At 40.0% G+C, this 25,507-nt stretch overlaps 1 protein-coding gene across 2 annotated transcripts; it reads right to left on the reverse strand.

Annotated features, from left to right (window-relative positions):
- Positions 1-1,177: 1,177 nt before the first annotated feature.
- On the reverse strand, positions 1,178-25,177 carry LOC135484149 (tRNA (32-2'-O)-methyltransferase regulator THADA-like). Of its 2 annotated transcripts, none has more exons than XM_064765318.1 (33): positions 25,041-25,177; positions 24,391-24,467; positions 24,012-24,133; positions 23,545-23,696; positions 23,252-23,284; positions 23,080-23,128; positions 22,694-22,872; positions 22,380-22,468; positions 21,874-22,163; positions 21,375-21,492; positions 21,170-21,239; positions 20,605-20,795; positions 20,265-20,432; positions 19,967-20,045; positions 19,364-19,527; positions 18,951-19,106; positions 18,462-18,714; positions 17,983-18,122; positions 17,362-17,681; positions 16,854-16,990; positions 16,334-16,518; positions 15,816-15,925; positions 15,319-15,568; positions 14,954-15,076; positions 14,471-14,562; positions 14,158-14,244; positions 13,475-13,876; positions 12,985-13,209; positions 12,442-12,751; positions 11,786-12,140; positions 11,377-11,493; positions 10,112-10,266; positions 1,178-2,207 (listed from the first exon to the last, which is right to left on the reverse strand). In XM_064765318.1, exons 1-33 carry the CDS (start codon positions 25,063-25,065, stop codon positions 1,569-1,571), a joined length of 5,862 nt encoding a protein of 1,953 aa, XP_064621388.1. In that variant the 5' UTR covers positions 25,066-25,177; the 3' UTR covers positions 1,178-1,568. The 2 variants fall into 2 exon arrangements, with proteins under 2 accessions (XP_064621388.1, XP_064621387.1); XM_064765317.1 differs by having other exon boundaries at positions 24,972-25,177.
- Positions 25,178-25,507: the final 330 nt, after the last annotated feature.

A 25,507-nucleotide genomic window follows, 5' to 3' on the forward strand; every position in this document is an offset into this window, starting at 1 on the left:
AGAAGACGACGCAAAGTTTCATGGATGTATGAGGATGGTTCGATTGTCCTTATTCACTCCTCAATGGGGTGATGTCGAGTTATGGACCTCATGGTGAATTAAATCAGAGGGAGTAATAACATGAGATAGCAGACGCTATTGCCTGGAAGCCAAAAAGTTAGAACAAAATCGAAAAAAAATAATGAGACTTTTCCTCAGTTTTTAACAGTAGAACACAATAAAGATAATTTGCCTGATCACCAAGGTAATTTGGCAGTCATTTTATCACCAAATGACAGCTTTGAGATTAATGGTATTTATTTTCATGATAGCTCCATGATGTTTTCCTTTCATCAATACCTGACAGAGGTTCTAGGAGTTTTGATACCAGAGTGGTGTGGGAAAGTACTAACACTGCCAATTTCTATGATCGCTATTTGTCTATTTGTCTATTAGTTTGTCATTGGCTCACCTGGTGATGAGTGGCCAGAACTCTCCCTGCCGATTAAACACTACCCTGGGATTAACCCATTCAAGTCAAAGCCAAAATTTGCACATAAATCGGAGTCTGACAGCCAGATAAGCAGTTCAACATTACATGTCACATTACATACAGCGATTCAGGTTCAGTTCAGGAGAATGTTTTGGCAGGAAGGAGGGAGGCTACCTTGTAATAATTGACCATGGATGCAAGTTGTCACAAGGGCGCAACTCCAAAAAAATGCCTAGGCTACATGGGTTACAGTAGAGTATTCATTGAAAACACTGTTTTGACAGAAAATGCACTTCTTGGCTTTTCCAGATGTCAGAAAGAAGCCATCATGTTTACTCAAAGCCTCTCTTTGATTAACAATCCATCATGTTGGTGGGTTTTCCCATGCCCCAGGCCTCCAAGGTGCTGCCCTCATCTACCTGTGCCACAACCAACAACACCTTGGTGCAGGTGAAAAAGATCACAGTTTAGCGATGTCACTTCGACTTGCAATGGCGTTAGTTTTTCAGTAATTGAAACTCATTTGTGTAATTGTCCTCAGCGCCATCCTTATTCAGAAGGACAAACTAAATGATTGCAATCCATCATGAGCTAATGGACTTTTTTTGGTAAAGAAGGGAATATAGCAGGACATGATTTGTATGTATTGATAGCTCCCCAAAAGGACCAAGCATGACTAAAAAGAAATAACTAAAAAAGAAATAATTGAATGCAAATTGTATTTCATTATGGTCTTTCCCTCCCACCTCTCTGATAGCTTGATTTCGACAACTCTGCCCAGAGAGCACTACCTCAACTCATAGTTCCCGCCCAATTGGATGTGTTCATCATTAGGATGTCTCTCTGCAAAAAACACTTGGCTATCGAGGAGAAGCAAAACAAACTATAAAACTAAACTCTTCGTACGACCGGAACTTTAAAAAAACTGCAATATGTATGCCTGAACAATGACAATGAGAGACATTCAAGGAAATGTTTTGGATAAATTACAGTTGTCCAGCAAAGATTTCTGTCTTTTCAGTAGTTTGGCAGTCGCAGGCAAGATACATTTCAAATGAAATGCACTTCAACCCTGACTTGTGAACAGCTAACTTCTTTAACTTAAAGCCTCCTTTAGAAGTCCCGAATGTAACTTGTCGACTATGTCTTTCATTTTGCTCAAAGTCTGATCGTAAAAGTCCCACGTTGAGTCGGCAACAATGTTGCCACTCTTCTCCAGACTCCCACGCAGCACAAAAAGAGTGGTAAGAATCCTGTAGGTATCCGTCACCCATTGCGAATAGCTCGGAAAGTCTACTATCACCTGGGCATGGTTCTGCACGGTAGTCAAGAGGGACAGCTTATCATCCAGTAGTAAAGAAAGTCCCCCATAAGTATCATAAACAGTCATATGATCATTTGATACTGCTGGGAACATGGAGAAAGGTAACTTTCGATTGCTACCTACACCGACAACAGTTGGAATCGCCTTGGCAACAATGTCCCAAACAGTACTTTGATTGGACGATTTGAAATCCTCCGGCACTTTGCCAGGTGATGTTTGAGGTGATCCACTCAATTGACTTTTACGAGTGTCTTGCAGCATCGGATTCTTGCCAATCTGTTGGTTTTCATCGGCAGATGTTTCAGGAATCTCGAGGAATGTGTGCATATGACTGACTGCCATCCGATTAAAAGTAACGTCATCCTCATAAGTGTTGAGTTCTCCTTTGTCAAATAATCTCCCTTCCTGATCCTGAAAAATACAAGTTGGAGAGATCTGCTGTACTTCCTCAACCAAACAATAGCAAAAAGAGACAAGGCGATTTTATGCATTTCTGATACGGTAATAGGCATATTTGGTTATAATAACCCGATGTGAAAGGAGTTGATACAGAACTATTTGAGTTTAAACAATTCTCGAACTATTCAAACTAACAAATGACAAGATGCAACACTCATATTCATAAGTCAAATATGCATCGATCGCCTTCTGTCAGCCTCTGCCAATTAAAGCTAATAGAGTCCAAATTAGTTAAGGAAGCCCTAACGGTTTTACAGGCAGGTAAATACAGCTGTAAAGGTGTGTCAATAAAGCAGAATAGTACTGTTGAAAACTTTGATTTCAAATTTTGAATTGGCGCCTTGGAAGATCAGGCGAGGCCTTCAAAAACCTCAAAACAAGACTTTTAAACCCTTATTTGGTCGAATATTAACTGTAATGCTTTTAAAAACAGCCCACCATCAAGCCAGAAAAATCATTTAACCCCAAAGAAACACTCGCATGTTTTCATTGGTAATTTTCCCACCAAGATTTTCCTAAGATGAACTCATTTTGGCGTTAAATCATTTGATAATACACTGAATGAAGTTTATTTTCAATATTATCTTAAGGTGATGGCTAGCCATCCGATTGATCAGGACTGGTAGAAATCGAGAAAAAGAGGACGAAGAGAAGAAATGATTGACTCAATCAATCGATTATGTAAAATGCCTAATCAATTATGCAAACGAGTTAATCAAGCATGCATCAATCAAGAGGAATCCTAGCTGGCTAGCAACAGTTTTCTTAGTCTATCTTGCTGGCTGGCTGACCAGTCTGATGCAGTAATGGGGGGATGATGGGCAAATGGGCAGGTATTCAGGTAAAGTGATAACACCCTTCATCAGTGGGGAAGAGGGCTTTATGATATTTCTAAGGCCCTTTCCTTAATTCAATTATAGAGCATTAAGTAATGCTACCTTCATCAGCTAAAAACTCTCTCACTGCTGCCCGGAGTAACAACACTTGTAAGCTACTCTGTTCTTGTCGTACTCATAAACACAACTCTTGTTCTTGCATCAAACTCTTGTTCTTTTTTGTGCTAATGAACACCCTACAAAGGTTCTACTGTATAATGAAAAGGCCTGATGTCCACATGGGAACAGCTATGTGTTTGACCCCGCCTAACAACCCTACCCTACAGGGATCTATGGGCGGTTATTTCCGCATAAATAGAGGTTGTCTCAAATAGACATTTTATGTCGTGTTATGACTCGAATAGACGTTTGGTGGCGCTTTTCAAATAGACATACACTCAAATAGACGTTTGGTGGCGCTCGTATCTCAAATAAACATATATTGTCGTGTTTTCTGATTTGTGTGTATAACTCAAATAGACGTTTGGTGGCGCTTTTCAAATAGACATACACTCAAATAGACGTTTGGTGGCGCTCGTATCTCAAATAAACATATTGTCGTGTTTTCTGATTTTTGTGTATAACTCAAATAGACGTTTGGTGGCGCTTTTCAAATAGACATACACTCAAATAGACGTTTGGTGGCACTTTATTTGAGATACGAGCGCCACCAAACGTCTATTTGAGTGTATGTCTATTTGAGATACGACACAATATGTTTATTTCAGGTACGTCTCCGTTAAAACGAGCGCCACCAAACGTCTATTCGAGTCATAACACGACATAAAATGTCTATTTGAGACAACCTCTATTTATGCGGAAATAACCGCCCATAGGGATCATACATTTATCAGAACTTTAGATAACCCATGTCATGTTTACAAGAGTTTGCACTACAGATCCTGAAGCTAATGTTCATCACATGTCTCTGTCAGTACAAACTTCTGGGAAATTAACTTCAGAATAGCATAGTAAACAGGTAGAGTATACCAGCAGCTAACACTGGCCCATAGGGTGGGCTTAATTTTGTGTCACCAAAGTGGTTGTTGACGACCTGGTTACACGCTCAAATCATCTGTTGACATGCGTTGCTATTAGATGGCTACTTTACAGTAATTGAAGGTACAGTTCAACCAAATTGTTTATAGCTGCCTTTCACTAAATGCAGGCATTGCATGAAGCATATAGGCAGCAGGAGAGATAGCAAAAAGTCAAGAAGATGGGCAGACAATATATCAAACTGCTTTTACAAATTGACAGATCCACAAATCTCTGGCTGAGAAAAGGGCAGCCCCAAGCAATCCTTAAATTCCCAGTGGCAAAGAATTTTTTCAAGGGGGCGCTCCACTCCCTGTTACTGCGCTTTCCGCATGCGGCTGAGGACCACGGTAGGGGTAGAGAAGCCCCCAGGCCCAGGAGAAGAAATCAGGATTGGTTACAGGGAATCCTTTAGCTGAATACAGGGTGTGCCCCGTAAGTTGCCAAGCCTTGCAGTATTTCACCATTTGCAAAGCAACCAACCCCAGGGTATAAGATCATGGTGATATGAATTACATAGGATTAGCTAACTGCCAGGGAGATGCCCGATGATTGAGAGGCAGATCCTTCCCCAAGGGTTCCCTGGGTTGTACCAGGTAGAGGGCCCAAGTCTAGACTGAGGGATCAATAACTGGCAGAGGGATTAACTTCCCTCCATATTTCAATCATCATTCTGGTTACTAATCAACTGATGTTTGCTAAAGTAATTTACACCAGATATCTTAAAAGTTTTATTTCTATAGCCATGGTTACCTTGATGATAATATGGACGCAGGAACATTCTCAAATTCAAATTTTTCATGTAGATATCAAGTTAGGCGATGCATGCCTGCACCAGAACTTAATAATTTTGAATAAATTTGATGGTGATGTTGCATGCACCAGTATTTTCAAAGACTGACATGGATTCGGAATCAAGTCACCAACTGCCATAAAACTTTTATGACCGCATGGCACATAACATTACTAAATTTAACCTAGGTGTTTGATATACAATTATGAGTTATCATTTCTGACGCAGGCCATAAATTTTCATGCGCCTGTATGAAGTACTTTAGCGAAAGCGTCATGACAGATAGCCTGTGGTACATATGTTGAAAATTTAAGATATTGATAATTAATTTACAGAGAATCTCAGCCAATATCAACGAGTTAAATTGAAATAATGTCGTTAGAATGAAACGTAGCACCTGGTAAATTGTGAAGTAGGGAAAAATAAAGTTTTTATCTAATCTCGGGGCAGTCAAGTAAGAGATATCAAGGTGCCTAGTAACCCAACACAAGTTAGAAATGAAAGCGCTGCAGGTTAAACATTCTATCCTAATGATAAAACCCTCAATGCATCATTAATTACAACCAAAAACTCTGATGGCGTCTCACTGTGGGAAAGTTTGCCAAAGGTGCCGTTTTCAGAGCTAATCAAGAGTCTGTCGCTGTTGAGTTTCGTCACTGGTGGTATGAGCTGTGGGGAAGTTATTATTTTTACCAACATTGAGTAACGGTAGTTGGTATAATCAATGTGGTCAATGCAAATGCACCAATTTAGCTCCCACCGGATCCAAATGTCATCTAGAACCGATTGGTTTTTTTATGCCTGTTGCATGTCGTTGCAACAAGCGAGTTTGCCGAAAGGTTACTGCGCATTTGGTGGCTAACTACATGTAAATTCAAAATGCCCTCATGCTTGCAGTTGTTAGGTTTCAGCAAAGTAAGTTGACTTAGTTTGATCAACGGAGCCATTTTCAGGTCTAATACATGTCTGTATTTTGCGAAAAATGACAAATGGCAAATTTTGGTCGATGCTTGGAGATGAGGCTCCCCTGAGGATGCTGAGATGGACAGTTGGTGATTAATTGGCCTTGCAGCAGTGAGCATTCTAAGAAATTAAAGAACCAGATAACAAGGTACCGGTACAGTTAATGACTCATAGTCCGTGGGAAAACTTTTGCAATCCTGATTTAGATTTTTTTCCCTGAAATATTTTCAATGACTGTACCAATCATACCAATCTGTTTGCAAAGCTTCCTTTGTTGATAATTTACAGAAGGAATCTGGGATGTCTTTCATTTCAGAAAACCATCGAAACCCTTGCATTCCTGGAATGAGACAGGAACAAATAATGTGAAGTGACTTCATCATGGGGACTTTGAGAGGAAGGATCCAATCGTGGGAGTGAGACTGATCCAAGCAGTCAGACATTTTGTTTTTTCATTCACCCAAGACATCTGACAGGCAGTAGAAATAGGCAGTATATATACTCCATATTTGCACACAAAAAAATAGCTCTTATTAATTGAAACAAGCTTCGAGTACCTTCAAGTAAAATGATAGTCCAAGACATTGTTTCTTTTGGCTTCAAGCCTTCCGAGTCACATTTCATTGGGGCAATCTACAAATGACAAATCTGGTTAACCATTTCAGGTATCAGCTTTAGTATAAAAATATCTAAAGGAGACTACAAACAATGAGAAACACGTCAATGTACAAGTTTTATTCCTGAGGCGACACTTAAATAAACTTTGATATCAAGAAGGTGTTTCATTAAGGACATATGACCCAAAAACAGCTCAACAAGCCTTGGTCAGATTACAAAACCCAATCATGGGATAGACAGAGAGAAGTAGGTGATGGTTCTTATATTTGTTGTGGAATGTCTCCAAGGACTGGAGGAGTCTGTGGTAATGACCAAGATAAGATCAATGAAACCCTAATCAGAAGCCAATCAGACTCATTATGCTTAATTTAGAACAATATCACAAGTGGACTGCACACTGATTGTAATTTGAGAGTAATTTTCACTTGAGTTAAGTTAATGAGAGATGATGTTGTTTTTACTTAAAGGTAAGTCTGGGATTCTGGGTCTGAAGTGGTAAGACGAAGGTGTAAGCCCTGTAATCTTTAAACGAAAACAGTTCATGAACTTTTAGTATTCAAGACAGTTTTCTCACAAGTTAATGAGTTTAACATCATAAGTCGAATTATTATTTTTATTTAAACTGCAGAAGTATTTCATGGATAGAGGAGTCAAAATGTCTTAATTTTTAAGACGAAAAAGTTCACTGACTATGCTTGTGCATTGATGTGTAAAGGTTCAGGAGATGCATTATTATTTTTACTATGAAATAAGCCTAAAGCATCAAACAAAAAGTTATGCACCAAAGGAATAAAGGAAAAACATCGATGAACTTTTCCACTACTTTTTTCATGCTTGGTCACTGAGTACTCACTCATCTTGGGATCGAAGAATTTTAGGCAAAATTAAGATTTCATTGCCAAAGATTTAATGATGCAACCTTAACAAGTTATGTTCAAAAGTCAGTAGAATTACTAAACTGAACAACAATACAATATCTGGTGCCAAATTATGAGGCTGGGTGATCAAGTGTCAATGCTATTTAGCCCAGCGCTTGAACAAAAGGCATATCTTTCTTGTGATAGCCCTAACAGGCTAAATCACAGTTGACATCGGCATACACACAGTGTTGACAGAGATAGAAGCCCAGCCACTTGACTTTTTTTCTTGAGGACACATGTCATATCTTGACTTACAGCCAGTAGGCATATACTTATATCCGGGATGCAAACCTGGAACAAATCAGCAGTAACTGGGCAAAGATGTCAGTATCACCACAAACCTGTGCGAAATAAATGAGCAAATCAACTCATTTGCTGTAATGATGTTTAAACATAATCTGGAGGTCATACCCCGCACTCAGACATCTGTTTCCCAGGCCAACAACTGACTGTCAACCTGGAGATTTCCTGTGTTAGGAAATGAAGTGGTTACAAGTTTATGGGTTGATACAATCAACAGAGGAGGCTAAGATTCACTTTCTCATGTCACTGCCTGGTACAGTATTAACAAGGCCAGGGATCACTGTGATTTACTCCGGTGGTCGGCTTGAATGAACTTGCATATGCAGAAAACCTGTATCACCACAGTCAGGCCAATAACAATTCACGCTGCAGCACATGCAATGAGAAGATAGAAAAGTTAAAATGTGTACTCATATAAATGTTAGTGTACCCATAAATACAAAAAAACACATTTCTTTGCTTGGAGTAATCCTGCACCACTCTATTTCAAAGACCAAAGAAGTTGTAAACAACTCATTCTAGGAAGAAAATTTGTTTTTTAACAAGTCACTATGAAAAGATATTAGATTGCTGCAAGCAGATGCTGACCTGAGATATTTTTCATGCAGCTGTTATTAGAGATCAATCAAAATAAAGGAAGTCCTGCTTCATGTCCCAGAGGAACAAGAAAAAACAAAACGAATGTAAACAACTCAATTCAAACCATACTCCCGCTGTCATCTATGATCCATTATCAGATTTATTGGCATTATTGGGGTCACTTTCGTGACATGTTTACAGTGTTTGTAGAAAATGATAGATTTTATGCCATGGTGAATTTTGTGGCACCAGCTACGGGTCCATTGGGTATTAGACCACTGGCACAAATCTGTATATCCTTAGGATGGCAGTGTTGCCAAAGGATAAAGCACCCGCCGTAAGGATGTCATTGCACACTGGCAACGAAAGTTAGACATTGCTGCTCTGTGGGATATCATCAAACTGTTTAAATTTTATTGCACGCCTCCCCCTACCATACATCACTTTACTCTCCTGATAAAACCCAGGCAGGAACTTCATATCAACAGTCAACAACATATCCAAGTTCATCAAAACAAAGCAGAAGTAAACAAAGCCTTGTCAGATTTGATGAATTGATGTTTTATCAAAAATTATCATCTAAAATAATCTTCCAAGCAACCGCTTTGCTTTGGATGAAAAGTTATCAAACAAGATCGATCACACCTGAAATCTTCCTATCTAAAATACCTCGATTTCCCCTAAAATGCATAGCAAAATGATTAATATTCACTTAAATATTTAGGTTACTATGAAGCCAATATCGTGATGATCTCAATATATCATGTAAGGTATGAAAGATTAGAGAAACTGTTGTTGTTCAAAGGGTAGAGGTTGTCCAGGGTGATAGGTAGATCCAGGCACCATGATATCACCAAGGTAAAGCAGAAGATACAGTTTCAAAACATAGACCCTGGTCCTGAGAAAAAAATGGACAAGAAAATAGTAAGTGCACAGACGGTAATTAGAGGCACCATGACTGATTTAATTATCCGATATTTCAGATGGGTAATTTCGCACAAAGAGTACATTTTTCGTTAGTCAGCATTTCACCACTGAACAAATTAAAATGCACCCAATGAACAGTTTTTCAGGTGCACTTTTATCTTCCATGGTACAAGATTGAAGTTAATGAACTATTTTGCAATCAGCCATATATGCAATATTGGATGGATATAACCAAATAAACAAACACTCCAATCTGGAATTTTGATGCAGACCAATGGCCAAGTAATATTTAAGAGTTTCTCATGGCATTATAAGTTAAGTCTTTTGCATATCAAATCCCACGAGAAGATGAATCATTTCACTTAATTACGGCTCCAGAAGTCTATAATTTATATAAAACCAGCCAGATATTGCTAAATTTCAAACAAAGTACATGTAACTATCTCTTAATTTCACCCAACTTTGCCATAACTTCCCCTACATATTAGAAAGTGGAAGCAAGATTACCGTGTATTCTTCTGGTTAACGTAAAAGTGAATTGTGATGTTCAATATTTTCAGGACCCTGGATCTGATTCTATATTATCAATAGACGGCAACATTATCTGGTCAGCTGGATAAATATCATGTCTGACCGAATGTTTATGAATATATACAAAAAAACTCGAGTCCCACAGTTCACTACTTGGTAGAACGGAAGCCCTAACTCCAATACTTGCTTCTCACTATTACTCTCCAGGGTAATCACCTGGTCCATTGAGAAAAAGAGGGCACCACCTCTCAGCAGCTACAGAAAGGATCAGTCTGTGATCGATCGTGTAAAGAGCTGAAAGATTCTCACCTGTTCACCGGCAATGGTTTTTTCCCAATCGCCAGTTGTCCAAGAGACCAGCGTCTGGAAGCATTCAGTCCAGTTTCTCCACGAGAAAAGCAGCACCATCATCTTGATTGCGATATCCAATGCAAACGTTTGCTGAAGCGACTGGTAGGATGATTCTGAAGGGAGATTTAAATCCAGCAGTTATAAAATGCAATATATTGAAATTTCTTGTATTATTTGTAATCCTCTTCATTTTCAGGTATACACGTTTTGTCGCCAGTGTTGATGTGGGGTCTCATTGTCTGATGTCATGAAATTGGCCCCCACCCCTGATCGTGTCGTGTTTGTGACATTTCCTGACTTAATTCCGCTATTATCTCCTTAAACTTATGCGCAGTGTGAGCCAATCACAAGATATATCCACGAATAGTGGGACAGTCGATGATATCCAACAATCAATCCAGAGGGATCCAAAGAGACATTATTCAGAAAACAAGACCACAGACATAGATAATCTCATAATGAGAATAAAATCCCATGCCTGATTTATGAATATCCACAAAGTAAGCTATCCAAGATCACCACCAGATTTTTCTGAATTAAGTAGTTAATGTAGGTTGGACGATAAGTCTGGATCCAAAGAAATCATATCCATTGTTCTCCCGAGCTCCATAATCTTTCTAGTATTCCAACTCAAAGGAGCCTCCTGAGACAGAAGTGATACCCCAAGCCAATAATGAGAGAGAATGGCAAAAACTACGAAACTGCTGCATCTTATAGCAGATGATTGTTCTTTGTCTGTAGCCAACCTGCTGTGTCCCTAGTCAGGTGGCTTCAATGTAAACATGGGACACTTGTCAGTTAACAAAGAAACACTATCAAAAGGTGACGCTCTCTTGATAAGGTAAAAAACAAAGAAGCTACAGGTGAAGCTGGACTTGTTGTTATGGCCAAACTGGATTCAGTGCTGTACTATGTTGTGTAGGTGGATCTGCACATGAAAATTCGACTAATTTACTAATGTAAACACAGGAAAGTCTTGACAGCTAACAAAGACCCAATTTCTCCAGGTGACTTTGGTGATAAGGTAAATAACAAAGAAAGCCACAGGTGAGTTGGACTTTTTGTTGTGTCTCCAGGAAATGGTGATGCACTGGGTTGTGCACACAGGTAAGTGTACTTTATAACAACACTTGATAGATTACATAAACAAAATGTCAAATACTGTTTTATATCTTTGCAGAAATGAGGATAAAATATCCATAATCTGAAAGCGACGGCCATACCTTTGCCAACTGCTTTCAGAACCCTGCTGACAACATCTGCAGCCATCTCCCTAACTGTCACATCATCGTCTTGTAGGAGTTTGATAACTACTGTCCAGGCTGTGAACGGAATGTCATCTGGATATCATGAAAGAGAAGGAGATTTTGAAACTGTATCCAAAGGAATTTCATATCCGATAGTGACGACCAGCCCTAGAATATACTGTACTTTCATTTGCCCTTTGTGCAGTAAGAGCAAAATCTATCCCGACAGAATTCAATCAGTAAAGTGTTTTGATTACAGCAAATAGAACACTTCTAATTGATTCCTCCCTCAAGAAGTAAATGGTGAAAAAAGCTAAATAATAAAGTTCACAGGAGGTACTGAAACTTTCAAGAAAAGCAAAGAAAAAACCTGTTTTAAGCTCACCAAGGACACACTTTCGATCAATCAAGATCGCTGTATAACTGCTGAAGATAACTCTAATACAAGCCACCCTTGAATCCAGACTTTGGTGATCTGAGCTAGCTTCTAGGAGTAAGGTGATCCAGCGCCTTAAAATGTCCAAATCATCTTTCGGTGAGTCTTCAAGTTGAAGGGAGTCATACACCAACGGTACTACAGCCTTCGAGAGCGTTAGGGCAGCACATCTGACTTCATCCATTGGGTGAGATATGGCAAGTTCTATCAGCCACTGCAGCACTTCAGACGCGGTGTACATTTTCTCATCGACTTTCCACGTGTGTTTGTCAATACCAGGATGGACTGACAAGACTTCAAGGACCTGAAAAAGAATAGACTACTTGAGACTTTACGACAGGGTCTATCTGACTCTTGTTAATTATATTATTCTTTTCAGTCCAGGTTCAGGATGAAGAAAATTTTTGAATGTTAAACTTAGGGATTCCAGATAGAACCATTTCCTCATGTGCTACCAATATCGATTCTCTCTCACAATGTCAACTTCCAAAAAAACCCTCAAAGCTGATGCCCAGGTCTCAACTCAATATTTCAAACTAAATGTTTTACCGCAGAAATTATCCGGTGATAAACTGTTATGCAATCAGAATCATAATTCAACTTACAAGTGTCAGACATTCTGGGTGCCGTTCCTCTTTGAGTGCCATACAAATAAGTTTCTCTAAAATCACAGTAGAAGACCTCATCCCTGGCTCCTTTCCCCCAATAGCACCAGTCTGTTGACATCTGAAATCGCCCTCTTCCCCAGGGAAATCACAAGGATCACATGAAGCAAAGTCTCCGTCATCGTCTGTCCCTGTCACACTGGTCTTCATTTCTTGGAGACCAAGCAGACGTACTTCATAAGAAGAATTTGAAATCAGGCTGTGATACAAATTATCCAAATCGATTGTGTCCTTGACTTGATTTCTCCGACTGGAATGAAAAAGTTTTGAGTAAAGCAAGGAACCAATCCATCAAAGTCATGAGAAGAATAAAGATTCTAAGGCTTTTGCCACAGTTCTATTGACCCAATATTTATTATGGTGGCCATAGATTAACGGTTGTCATAACATTGGTGATTTGCCTTGCAACCTCTCTTCGATATAATCAGAAGCTAGAGAAATCAAACACTGCAGGAATTTGGATTACAGCTGCAGACAATTTACCTAAGTCTGAGGAGCATTTTCCCGAGTGCACAGAGGAAGTCCACGTAGCAAGGGAACTGGTGATTTCCAGTAGCACCATCGAGTTCAGACTGCATTTCAAAGATGGTATCACAGATCTCATCAAGAGACACCTTGCCCTCAACACTGTCCTGAGGCCAGTCAAGGAAGAGTAAGACTTGCAGCATTGCCAGGTAGGCCGCCCTTGTCACATAGTCCTGGTTTGCGCTGAAGTAGATAAGGACAAACAGAGTGTTACGTTTTGGCTGTTCGAAGACCCTGTAAAGTTATGTAGACAGGAGTCTGGTAGCCTGCCACGATGCCTCTGTCCACCGGTGACAGAGCAGATTCAGACTTCACCAAACCCAGGACTGAGGGATATCATTCAACATTGTCTCAGACCTATTCAGTGAATTTCAGCATTATCGTGGTTGGGCAGGGTAGAGTTCCTCCAAAACGTGAAAATGGTCAAGAAGCTATTGTATATACGTACCTTGTGGCAATCCACACAGTCTTGGCAAAACATGGCAGCGTAGCCGACAATCGTTTCATGAGTTTACAAGAACCTTGGTCGACATTCTGGAGTAGGCCATCTATCTGTAGAAGAATTCCATGAATAAGGTTGTGTGATGTCTTTTTGCCTTCAATTGGTAGCTGCTGGACGAGGTCCATGATTACGGTCACCAGTTGCTCTTCAAAGACTAGGGGTTGGAGGGCCCTGGATGCCATCAGGCGGGTCTTGAAGACAGGACTGCTGGCACACTTGACAACGTAAGGAACGAAATCTCCCAGGTTGAGATTGGTGTCTTTTCCCTCTAAGATTGAAGGCAGCAATCTGCCAAGGATCATCAGAGCAGGATAGAGACCAGGATGGAGCCTGAACTGGCCATTGCCACTGGAAATATAATGATAATGACTATACCATGCTATTGAAAAGAACTGGTATTGGTATCGACTAGGCCTTGAACCTGCATCTGAAACCAGAGAAGCCCTGGCCACGACAGCCTTACAGTTGACTGACAACACTGACTATTCAAGAGGGTTGGGTATGGGTACAATTGACCCTAATTGCAATAACTCCTCATTTGAAAATGCCGGTCTTTTCGAAAAAGACTCCTAAACTTCCTGGCTGCTTGTCAATTCAAAAGAACGAACGGTATTAGTAACATAACTTACCCAATATTTGTAGTAGCCACCTCAAGCTGTTCCAGGAGAAAGGGAAAGACTGTTGGAAAGCGATGGAAGAAAACTCTCCCAGAAAGGCTGCAAATAGAAGTGGATTTCTGTAAAATGCTGTTTCCTGGTACTTGGGGGATCAAATTAATCTCAGAATGTCAGATTATCAACACTCGTATTCTGACATATACGAAGTATTAAAAGTGTAAAGAATCAACATGATTTTGAGCAAAATACAAAACCACTGCCTGCTGACCAAGACAGGAATACCATTGAATGCAACAACAATCAGCCTCATTGAGTAATGACTTACCAGTTTTTCTTGTTTTGAGCATCCTTGCCCCTAGGAACACCAAATATTCTGGTCATAAGGGCACTGAACAGGAGTGTTGCCGAGTTGCGGATCTGAAAATTTGAATATTATGAGATGAGATCTAAATGCAAGAAAGCAAGAAGCATTGATTCAAAGCACCCAATGCCCCAGTTAGTAGCTCTTGACAAGGAGTGGCATAGGGTTATCACGAACAGCACATCATTTCATGAAGTGCAAAAGGTGCTGAAGATTATTGGCTTCCTCAAGTATGTCAACTCGACTGTTGGCCTGTTCATTTCCCCATTTGACTGAATTTCAGTTTAATTGGTATAACCTTGTTCTTCTTCTGTGTTAGCCAGCTTTTTGAGGTGTTATTCTCTAAAGGGTAATGCTCCTACAATGCAGGATGAGCACGTCAACATCAATATTTTGTTCACATTATAGCATAGCATCTATCACATACAAAGATTATGTCTTACTTACTGCCCAGTCCTGAGAGAGGAAACCAAGAACAGCAGCTTTGAGACCATCAGCAATGAAGGGGAAAACATCATCAGATAATCGTGTATCCCTGAAGAGTGTCCGTAGGATGTTCAATGCGTGAACCTGTAAACAGAATGATTCACTTAGATACCAACGTCGATTTAAGACAGTATCTTGATTGTATAGCGAGGAATGTTCTCCACATGTCTCAAGGAGATACACCTTTTGCAAACTGAAAGCTTGAAAGCTTCTTCTTCAGCAATTGATATTGTCAATCAACTCTCAATTTCGTAGCAGTCACAAAAGTGGCAAGTTCATTTTTGGGTCGTTTAGTAGAGACATAAAATACTTTAAGATATCCTTACTTTAGGAATGTTTTCTTTTTCAGTATCCTCACTCAAGGCCAATTCCATCATGATTTTCATAGTCTCCTTGAAACACAGTCTTCCAGTCGAAGTCGGTTCAGTTGAGACAAGGGCTTGGACGTAGAACGGCACCCCAGCACTCCGGCGTGTGGCACAGAGTCTTGAAGACTCCGCATCAGAATCCTTCACATCAATCATGATCTGCTTCAACCACTGTTTTGGCAGGACATGTAAGGAGGATATAGGACAGCTGAAATGCACAACAAAATTGAAATTGAAATGAACATGCCACCACTAGTATTTATTACGAAATGGCAACACACAGCATAACCATGACTGATATAAACATGAACATGCTAAGGGAAATATTGAAAACCAATATCTGCACACTCTATTTGCTGTCACCATTACATTTTCTTAGGATGAGATCACCACAGACATTGAAATGTTTAAAGTTTTGGTAAATCAAAATCATCACAAGAGAAATCGACACTCACCTCCACAACATTTGGCACATACCGACAAAGCCAGCATAGGCCAGTTCAAATGCACCTCGATGCCTGGATTCCAGCAGTAGGTCTATAAAGTAGTCTCCAATACTACACAACTGCAAACAAAGAGGGATAAACTTTATAACAACAAGAATCTTACTGCATTACATCACATTCAAGGAACCTTATTTTACAGCATGCCTACTACATTTGTTGCCTCATATCTCAAGATAGAGGATTCAAATAAACTACACGATGCTTCGAGTGTCCGAGGACCTCTTTAGTTGTGTAGCGTACTTCTGCAGTGAGGTGGGCTTATAGGTTCATCATACAAGACAGGCTGAAGGTAAAGACTTTAGACAAAATCAGATAGTACTCCAAATTGAGAAGTTATTTAAAGGGCCAGCGCCACCATGAAAATTTCTGAACGGTACAGAGATCGGCAAACAGTAATTCAGCTGATATTACCATTGCACTATCTGTTCTTCTTATGATAAAACTAAACATTCAGCAAACCAACTCACCAACTTGCACGACAGCATTCCCTTCTCATCTCCGTCATGATGAATGGGGGCGGTGAGAGTGAGCTGGCCAAGTAGTAACGAGATCTCCTTGATGCTCCTCCAGCAGCACACAATCAAATACTGTGGCATGTCCTGCACTAATTTGACACTCTCCTCAATATCCTTAGATGCTTCATGGTCACTCTCTGAAAGTTGAAACGAATCTAGTAGCAAATTATCTTTGACTCGTACAACAAAACATTTAAGGACACACATTGGACTGATAGATTCTGTCCTCAATAGGGAGGTGTCCTGATTACAGAGGTCAAATTTGGAAGAAATGACAGACAACGGAGGCAAATGCCTTGGCGCCAGTGAAATTTCTTCCATCAAAAGGCTATTCCCCCTCCCCAAATCATTGTATATATTAGGCCCAGTCATTATGCTTTCAGTTTCAAGCCCAGCAGTGTGTTTTTCATTAAAAATTTGTCTTCACTGAGTCTCATCATTGAAATTAAAATCATATGTAACAAATACTTACCAAGGAATGTTTCAATTGGTACATTTCCCTCCGGTGATGAGTGACTGATGACAGGAGAGACAACAGTAGTCAGGTCAAAGCAGGCTTGGATCAGCTGCTCCAAGTACTCTCTCCACTCAGCTACAAGTATCACTGATCTGGAAAGGGAAAGATGTGACAATGAAAACAAGGCACAGGTTAAGCTCTCTCAGTCTCAAGCTTTTGTTTTTTTTATTTCACTCCTCTTTCAGCATTCACGTTCAGGCAAAAGTGAGCATCAATTTTCCTTTTACAAGTTGGTACCAATTACGACCAAACACTTCTGACTTAGGCAGGGGACTTGAGCTGATTACATAGCCAACACTGTTACTTGAGATATCAGTTTTTAGCTTGCAATTACATGCACACTCCGACCCAAGGATAGTGTCTAAAAAGTAAAGTCATGGACCAAAGGCATCGAATTTGACTGAGTAAGTAGCTACTCATACTTCGTGACAATCTTGCCTTCCAAAAAGTGAAGAAGACTTACTTGAGGTCTATCGTGGCCAGAATATATCTTATACAATGCAGCACCGGGTACATAGGTCTCGTGGCAGACGCATGTAGCAGGCTAATCTTGGCAGTATCAAGCTGTTCCTGGTATATCGTAAGTAGTTCATTCAAACACAGCAGCCTTCGACTTTCTAAACTGTTCTCAATGCATTGCTTGTCCTTGGCGAGTAAGGAGAAGAACTGGTCCTGGTGTATGAGTAGCTGCAGCAGGTAGGCAGCAGTACCACAGTCCTGGGGTTTCGTGGTACAAATAAGCTCTGTGCAGACGTCATAATATTCTTTGATTGTATCTTTGTTCTGAAGAAAGGAAGATTATTTTTAGCTGCAACTTTCGAGAGGGCATCCACAAGAGAAAGGACACAGAAGCAGCTGGCTCAGAGTTTAAGATAAACTTGGCCGAGGACCTCCAATTTCTAAGTGGAAACTTAAAATACCTTTCCCTGTGACTGGACTCCAGAGATTTTGTGCAAAGTTTGGTTTGTCTCCCAGACAAGAAAGTCAAGTGCAAGCTGTGTGTGACTACATCGGATCTAAGAGCATCACAAACTTGAGCCTGAGAAGACTTACAGCAGCCTGTTCCTGTCGTTTTTTTACTTACATCAAATCCTATAGCTTCAGATGGCAGGTGTAGGAGAATATTCAAGGCATGTTTCTTGTTGTCTTCAAATGTAGCTGTTAGACATTCGATCAGACTTCTTGCTCTACATGGGTTGACATGGTCTGGCAAATGGAACAATTCTGAAAGAAGACCAAAGACAAATTGAGACATTTTCAAATTCACAACTCAATAGAAAACTATTCACCTAAACCATACAATTTTTGGCCATGGAAACTTTTGTCCCTGGTTTCAAAGAGCAGGGTTCAAAAGAGCATTTAATGCCACCCCTCTCCCTCCCTCTTTTAAGTCTTTGGTGAACATGTTCAACTTGGATTGATTTCATGTGAAATAAGTGGGCAAGAAGTCTTAAGGAGGATCATCAGCTGGTAACTGGTTTGAAGATAACTGCTTTAAGTCAAGTTCCTTGTAGTCCTTGTGAGGATTTCCCATCAGCTTTTGTTTTCTTTTCCATGTCTTACCAGGTTGCGGTCCTTTCTCATCTTCAAGTATTGTGAGTAACGTCGAGAATATCGACAGTACTGTAGACATCCGAGGGAAGCACACTCCAGGGTATAACGAGTTGAACAGAAGATCGCATAGCCATTTGAGGAAATCCTTATTATACTGTATGGCTGTCTCCATCTTCTTCCTTCCAATATCCGGCTTCCTTTTGGCACCATTAGACAAGTTCCTCAACAAAACAGCTCCACTTTCGCGAAGTCTGAAGAAAAACTGTAACCAGAGAAGAGAAAAGATAAAAATTCTGACAGTGAGCCAATACAGGTGCAAAATGGTCCCAGTGTGAATCTTGGTCCTCTTGTTTCCAGCCCTTTCCAGTAACATGAATTAGTATCTGTCAGAACTGACATCAAAAATGAAAAAAAACGGCTGTTTGAATTGTAAATAACTGCAATTAAATGAACGCATGAAGTTGTGTGATTGAAACGGTTTAATAAAAGCAGACCTACCCTTTTGAGTAAAGAAACTAGCTGCTGCCTGAATGCAGGATACTGGCTACTGAGATTCCAAGGCAAGAAAGACTTGACAAGCTCAAAATCCTGGCCACTGATTATTTCTGTGATTTTGGGATTCTCAACAATCAGACCAAGGGAATCTAGTCTTATCTGAAGAAAAATGAATCAGTAAAATATCTTTGATTGCACTTCCACTAGGCGGAGTAAGCTTGCCAACTATAACTCCTAACGAGACCAGTTAGCCAAAACCGTTTTCAATTAGCATAACTCCAATAAATGGTCAATGTTGAACAGTAGAGAATCAGCTCCAGGACCAAACTACATGTATGTGACTGAAATATTCCAATCATAATACCAGATTTCTAGTAGAACAAAAAACAAAATTTATCCATCCAAAATAAACTAACCTGATCATCATTGTGAACTAAGGCTGTTCGCAGGACCTCCATAGGAACTGCTTCATTCCACATAGAATTCTCTTCCTTCACGTCATCCCTTTGGTGGATATGACCCAAGCTCCGAGCCTTCTTCAAACAGGACATCAGAGCACACAGCTTATTACTCGATAGGCCTGAAACAGAAACACGAGTGCAGTCAATTACAGCACTGCCAATCAAAATCTGATTGAAGAGTTTTCAAAAACAGTCAACCTTTGAAGAGTTTCATCATCAAGCTCTCTAGATCCTTTTTTGCGAGTCTGAAGAAAGTATGATTGTAGTTTACAACATAGCCTACACATGCGACATTCATGTTACCTCATTTTTTATGAGGGACTTACCAGACGGATCAGATGACATCTTCTTTGTGATGTATTTCATTTTCTATGAGGGACTTACCAGACGGATCAGATGACATCTTCTTTGTGACGTATTTCATTTTCTATGAGGGACTTACCAGACGGATCAGATGACATCTTCTTTGTGATGTATTTCATTTTCTAAGAGGGACTTACCAGACGAATCAGATGACATCTTCTTTGTGATGTATTTCATTTTCTAAGAGGGACTTACCAGACGGATCAGATGACATCTTCTTTGTGATGTATTTCAAACTAGCAGGGGTACCCTTCAGTAATTTAGGCAACATGTACTGAAAATAACAAGAAGTTGAAACCTTTCACACATTTTACATTCTTTTACTTTCAAATGATGCAACAGTGCTCAATTCTTCAGATGCAGAGAGCCTGGTAATGTCAGGTAGTCCATGATGTAACAACCCCACAGCACTACTCAAACTTGCTTAATGCCACCAGTGACCAGAAAGACAGCAAAATCTGCAAGAATGAAATCGACAAAAATGCTTACACACCTCCATGACAATGCCCTTCTGAGTCTTGGTGCCTTGGCACAGCACCTGAAGCACAGGATCGACCCATTTCTGCTGCCAATTCACCAGGTCCTTCTCTGGTGATGTCTTTCCTTTTAGTCCAAGTTCTTCCTTAGAAACTGATGCAAGCTTGTCATAGAGTTCACCGGCCTGAAATTACACAATTCATTCACTATTACATTGTAATGCAGAAAGCCATAGATATCATAAAATATGATTCGATAAATATGAATGAGTTTGACTTTGAAATGATTACTTTCTTCATCTGCTACATAGCATCAAGAGGACAATATCAATAGACAAAATTGGAGAACAAACTTGCCTGATTACCATATGAATGGTCAGTGATGACATTCAAAATCTGGTAAGGCAGGGTGGGTGATATCTGAAGGAACTTCTCAGCACCAAGATGGTCGACTAGACTACACAGGGGTCCAAACTTGCCCTTAGACGTCCACGGAATGCCGAGGAGGGAGACGCCTAACTCTTCCACAAATTTGCTGTCTTTTGGATCTGAAACACAAACTGTCAAAGTACAAAGAAATTCAAGGCAAAGGGAACCCATATCTCGAAAACTTGTTATTTTGTATTATGATGAGTTTCATGCCGAGTCGTAGTAAAGTGAGGTCATAATAGGCTGACAGTATTACCTCAGGAGGTCAAGACCACACTGATACATGTTACCCATCCCTCTGCCTGATATCTACGGACACATCATGAGGACATCCAGTCAATTAGTGATTTTGCATTTAGTGTATTCAGGACGAGGCTCTGTGTCAAAACAGATAAGGGCAGACAATGAGAATAAGGAGTCTGTCTCTAAAATTAATTAGTTATAAGCGAGGAAGATCTGTATTCAGAGACATAGCAAAATTATACTTGCTGACCTTCACCAGTTGCTTTCAGATGGATCTGAACAGTGTTCACAAAAACAATCCTTGCTTGATGTCGAACAGGCTGAAAAGGAAGAAAGCATCAGTGAGAACGGTAAATTAAATATTCGAAAGATGAACAAACCTTAAGGCAAGACAGAACAACGTCAAATTCACTCAATCTAGATTTATATTGAAAGATATCAAACTTTGACTTTACCTCCACTGGATCTTCCCAGTGCGTCCAAACATAGGAGAGGATTTTCTGCGCTATGTCTTGCTGGCCTCGGAGGTGATCCTTCAAACAAACATTATCAGGCTGTTCATCAAGGCACTGGCTGAAATGAGTAAGACAGGATATTAATAATAATAGTGATGTTGGCCTGGTTGGTCCAAACAAGTTATTAAGTCTAAGTTGACTTTACTTTTTTTAACATCTTGGTCTCAATTTCAGTGTAGCGTAGTATCATCCCAAGGCTTAAAAAAGTCCAGTACAGCGTATTTGAAATCAAGCAAAAGTTGTGTGCCTTCACTGAACTATTTATCAAAAGGCAGCATTTTGTTTAGTCTTACACAAATGGGCTAAAGTTCACTTGAACATGAAAGGATTGTTAGCCTTCACAGCACATGTTTCTATTTTCATAAGCAGACAATAGGTAATGAATAACTTAGGCTAAATACCACATAAATTTTCTCTACAGACGATAAACGAAACTTACCAGGCTTTTGCTGTCCAAGCAATAAGACACCGTGAACGAATAAAGTTAGTGTTGGTGTCCACAGACCTTTCAGAAATGAGAAGGATCTTGTTGATGACGGTAATCAGCAGATTGGTTCCAGGTCTTCCAGCAGGTTCCTTGGTAAGGTCACCTGTGCCTAACGCGGTTGAGAGGCCATGAAGGAGACAGATCTGTGAGCTAGTACACAGACTAGGGTAGCTTGCTCCTTCGGGGGTGAATGATGCATTTACCAATGTTTGGATGTCTTCTCCGAGTATGAAATGATAGATCTGAAATTGGGAGAAAATCTTCAGGATATCTTTGAAAATTCCACATTCATTTAGAAAGTTGCAACTTATTCCATAGGATACATCCTTCTCAAGTATAGTAACATTCGTTTTTTTCACAACTTTTTCCTGCTTTCGAAACCTGGACAAGTCTAGGAAATGGCAAAATACATTTATTTTCTGTGACATCAATCGATATTGAGATTATCCAATACTTACCATGCTGATTGCTGACTGGTCATACATGACGTTGAACAGGAGAGGGAGCGTCATTCCACTGGTACTTTGACAATCAAGAAGGAAGTAATCTGAAGGGTAGAAATCACAACTCTAGTCAAACTGATTTTTAAACTTAGAACTAACAACAGATGAAACTTTATAATGACTATTGACCTCTTCATAGCAATGTTAAGTTTATCCCTGGTGGCTGAATTAGATTCTGCCCAGCTTTGCTATCAAACCAGAAACAGCATACAAATCTATTCACAATCCAAAAACAGCTTCACCAGAAACGTTGAAACCTGAAACATTACCTGATACTAAGATTTCTTGGATGCATTTGATGATTTTCCCGAAATGATCCGAAAGTTCACCGGCCGCAAAGAGATCTGTCAACTTGATTGAAAACTTCTGTAGTATCCTGTTGATGGTTTGGATGGATTTTAAACACAGCTGCATGGCCTGATTCTTCTCAACAGGACTGTTGGTCTCCCTGTTAAAAGCGGAGTTGAGACACAGTTTACCTACAGTGGGACTCCTGGACAAATGGATGCTATGATTACAGGGCTGTCACTGCATTACTACGACAATCCCCCTACCTGGCTCTGGAAGTCAATGAATCATAACAGAAGGACTGCTCCCTCAGGGATGTTATCCCAGCAAAGCAAGAGGAGGCAAGGCCAGGAAACAACATACATACCTACTCCTTTGGGAGGACTGGCTGACTGCACGAGCAAGGAAACCCAACACTGAAAGAAAATGGTAAGAGCCACTATATCTTCAACAAATCCAGATGATAAAATTGAAATAAGGAATGTTCAGTTGATTTTATTCATGAGAGATGCAAATCAAATGCATAAATAGTAACTTACCTTCGACAATGATCGGTTCCAAACACTTTTCAACTGCAATGAAAAGTCAAGATAAGTAGAATTGAAACGACCACTGAAAATGCCAGATTTGGCTTTTACGGCCAATACTATCACTAAGCAAACAGGATATCAGCTACTCCAAGTCTTGAACCTTTCACCTTCTGACCACAAAGCAGATGTCCAACAACATAACTATCATATATAAAAGAGAGCCATATATATTTTTGCTGTTACAAGACCCCTAGCTTAATACATTGATGAACATGCAATTACTACTTTACTATTCGACTTACTTTGGGACAGAGTATCTAGCAACATCAAAAGGTTTTCGACATCCAGCTTCACCACAGGTTGACCATCCTCGAGACTGGAAACATCCTTTAACTTCTCTGTCAGTATCGACTGGATTTCAGTTTGAAGGACTGGACTGGCTCCATTTAGGGAACTGGAAAGAAATTATTGTTATAGAAGTCATTCCCTAGAGAGAAAAGGAATTACTATTGGTGGTCGAGGTGCTGTTGGGAGCAGGGGTCCACTGGCCATTGGTACTGAAAGTCATGAGAGATCCAGCAGCATAAACAAGACCTAACGAGTTATAGGTTCAAGACCTAAAGAGTTTATAGGATCAATGTTACTTTCATAGTTTTAGGAAGACGTAGACAGACTCATTGTTGTGGTCTTGTTTAAAAAAAAGATGTGTGCAGAGTTAATTTTGAATAGACAGATTAGGAAAGAAGAATGCTGTAAGCTAACATTTTACCTTGTAATGAGTTTCTTCAATGGAAAGCTTGTGGGACATTTGAAATAGAGATCTACCACAACTTCAATGCAGAGATGGGTAACATCGCTACACCTTGGTGCAGCTGTCAAGTAGGACCCAACCTGAAGAGCAAGAAGAACACATATCACAATGCATTCAACTGTAATAAGTGAAAAATACAGGACTCTTACTCTAATTGCTGAAATGCATAAAACCATGGAGGTACCTCCATGATAAAACTAATACCGGTACTTTATAACTCTGTAAACCCTTTGCCGAGTCCAGGCCAAACTGAAAGACCTTGTGCTCAACTGGTAGCCCCAGTCTGGACCAGAAACTGGCTAGTTTTGCTCTTTGTGAACTCGATCTCAAATCTTACCCTTTTGACAGCAATAAGCTGTGTGGATCCATCCAAAACTGTGCAGATTTTATCCAGATCTTCCAACACATGTCGATCTAAAAAGAAGAGTATTCTTTATTAGCTGGAGTTAAGAGCCTGGCATTATCAAAAGTATGCAATAGTCAAGACAAACATTTTAACATAGTAACTGAATCTCCTGTCTCAACCAATTAACTTTTTCCTTTTTTTTTCATGACGCCAGACAATCCCTCTCGAGCCATTGCCTGGCGTCTTTTACCGTGAAGATCTATTGTAAAGATTGTTTGTTGGTCCGATCCTAGGTGGTACCGGCGTATCTGGAAAAGGGCCTATGATTGGCAAGGGAAGTCATTGTTATAAGGATTCGGCTGAAATGAGAACGTCCCCATGGCATTGATTGGCCATGTATCGTATGGCTATGGATGATGAATAAATCGGCCCGCCGCTTTTTGATGATGAGAACATGCAACATAAAAAATGAAGAGATTGGCCCTTCTTCATAAGTTGGTGTTTGTAGCAGACGATGCAAGTTCATGGTGGTGCCACTGCACTAGTCACTAGTGGATCAGAAAAGAGCTCACCATTTTTAACAGATTTCAAACGTTCACAAATATGCTTAGAAGGGAGTAAGCTCTCTTTGCTGGGATTACCCCTCGTCTTTGAGGTCTTAGGCATCAGCACACTTTCTTCTGACAACAATCAGAGTTTATAAATCAACAATCAGAGTTTATAAATCAACAAAATTCATCTTTTTTGGGACAGAAAAGTGCTTTAGAATCTGCCCACGCGCATTTGTTCACCACTGGTCATGGGCGGTCGGTCTAAACAAACTGGGTGGGTATAAATTGGGTTGATCGGAACGAATGTGATATGAAACATGTCTTCTGTCAAAAGAATGTCTTATACCTCTTCACCAACTCCTATTCATATAGGTTAGGTCAAGTTCACAACATCCCATAAGGCCATGGGATGCACTTTACTGATAATAAGTTCCCTCCTGGTTGTGACCTCGTCTCATTCATTCAAATGGCATGCAGTCTCTACCAAGTCAGATGACAGATGTTGTGTAATGCCCCAACTGACTGTTGCTGTGTCATGGCTATTCCTGCTACAGCCA

The sequence above is a fragment of the Lineus longissimus genome, chromosome 3 (genome assembly GCF_910592395.1).
Source record: "Lineus longissimus chromosome 3, tnLinLong1.2, whole genome shotgun sequence".
NCBI classification, from domain to species: domain Eukaryota; kingdom Metazoa; phylum Nemertea; class Pilidiophora; order Heteronemertea; family Lineidae; genus Lineus; species Lineus longissimus.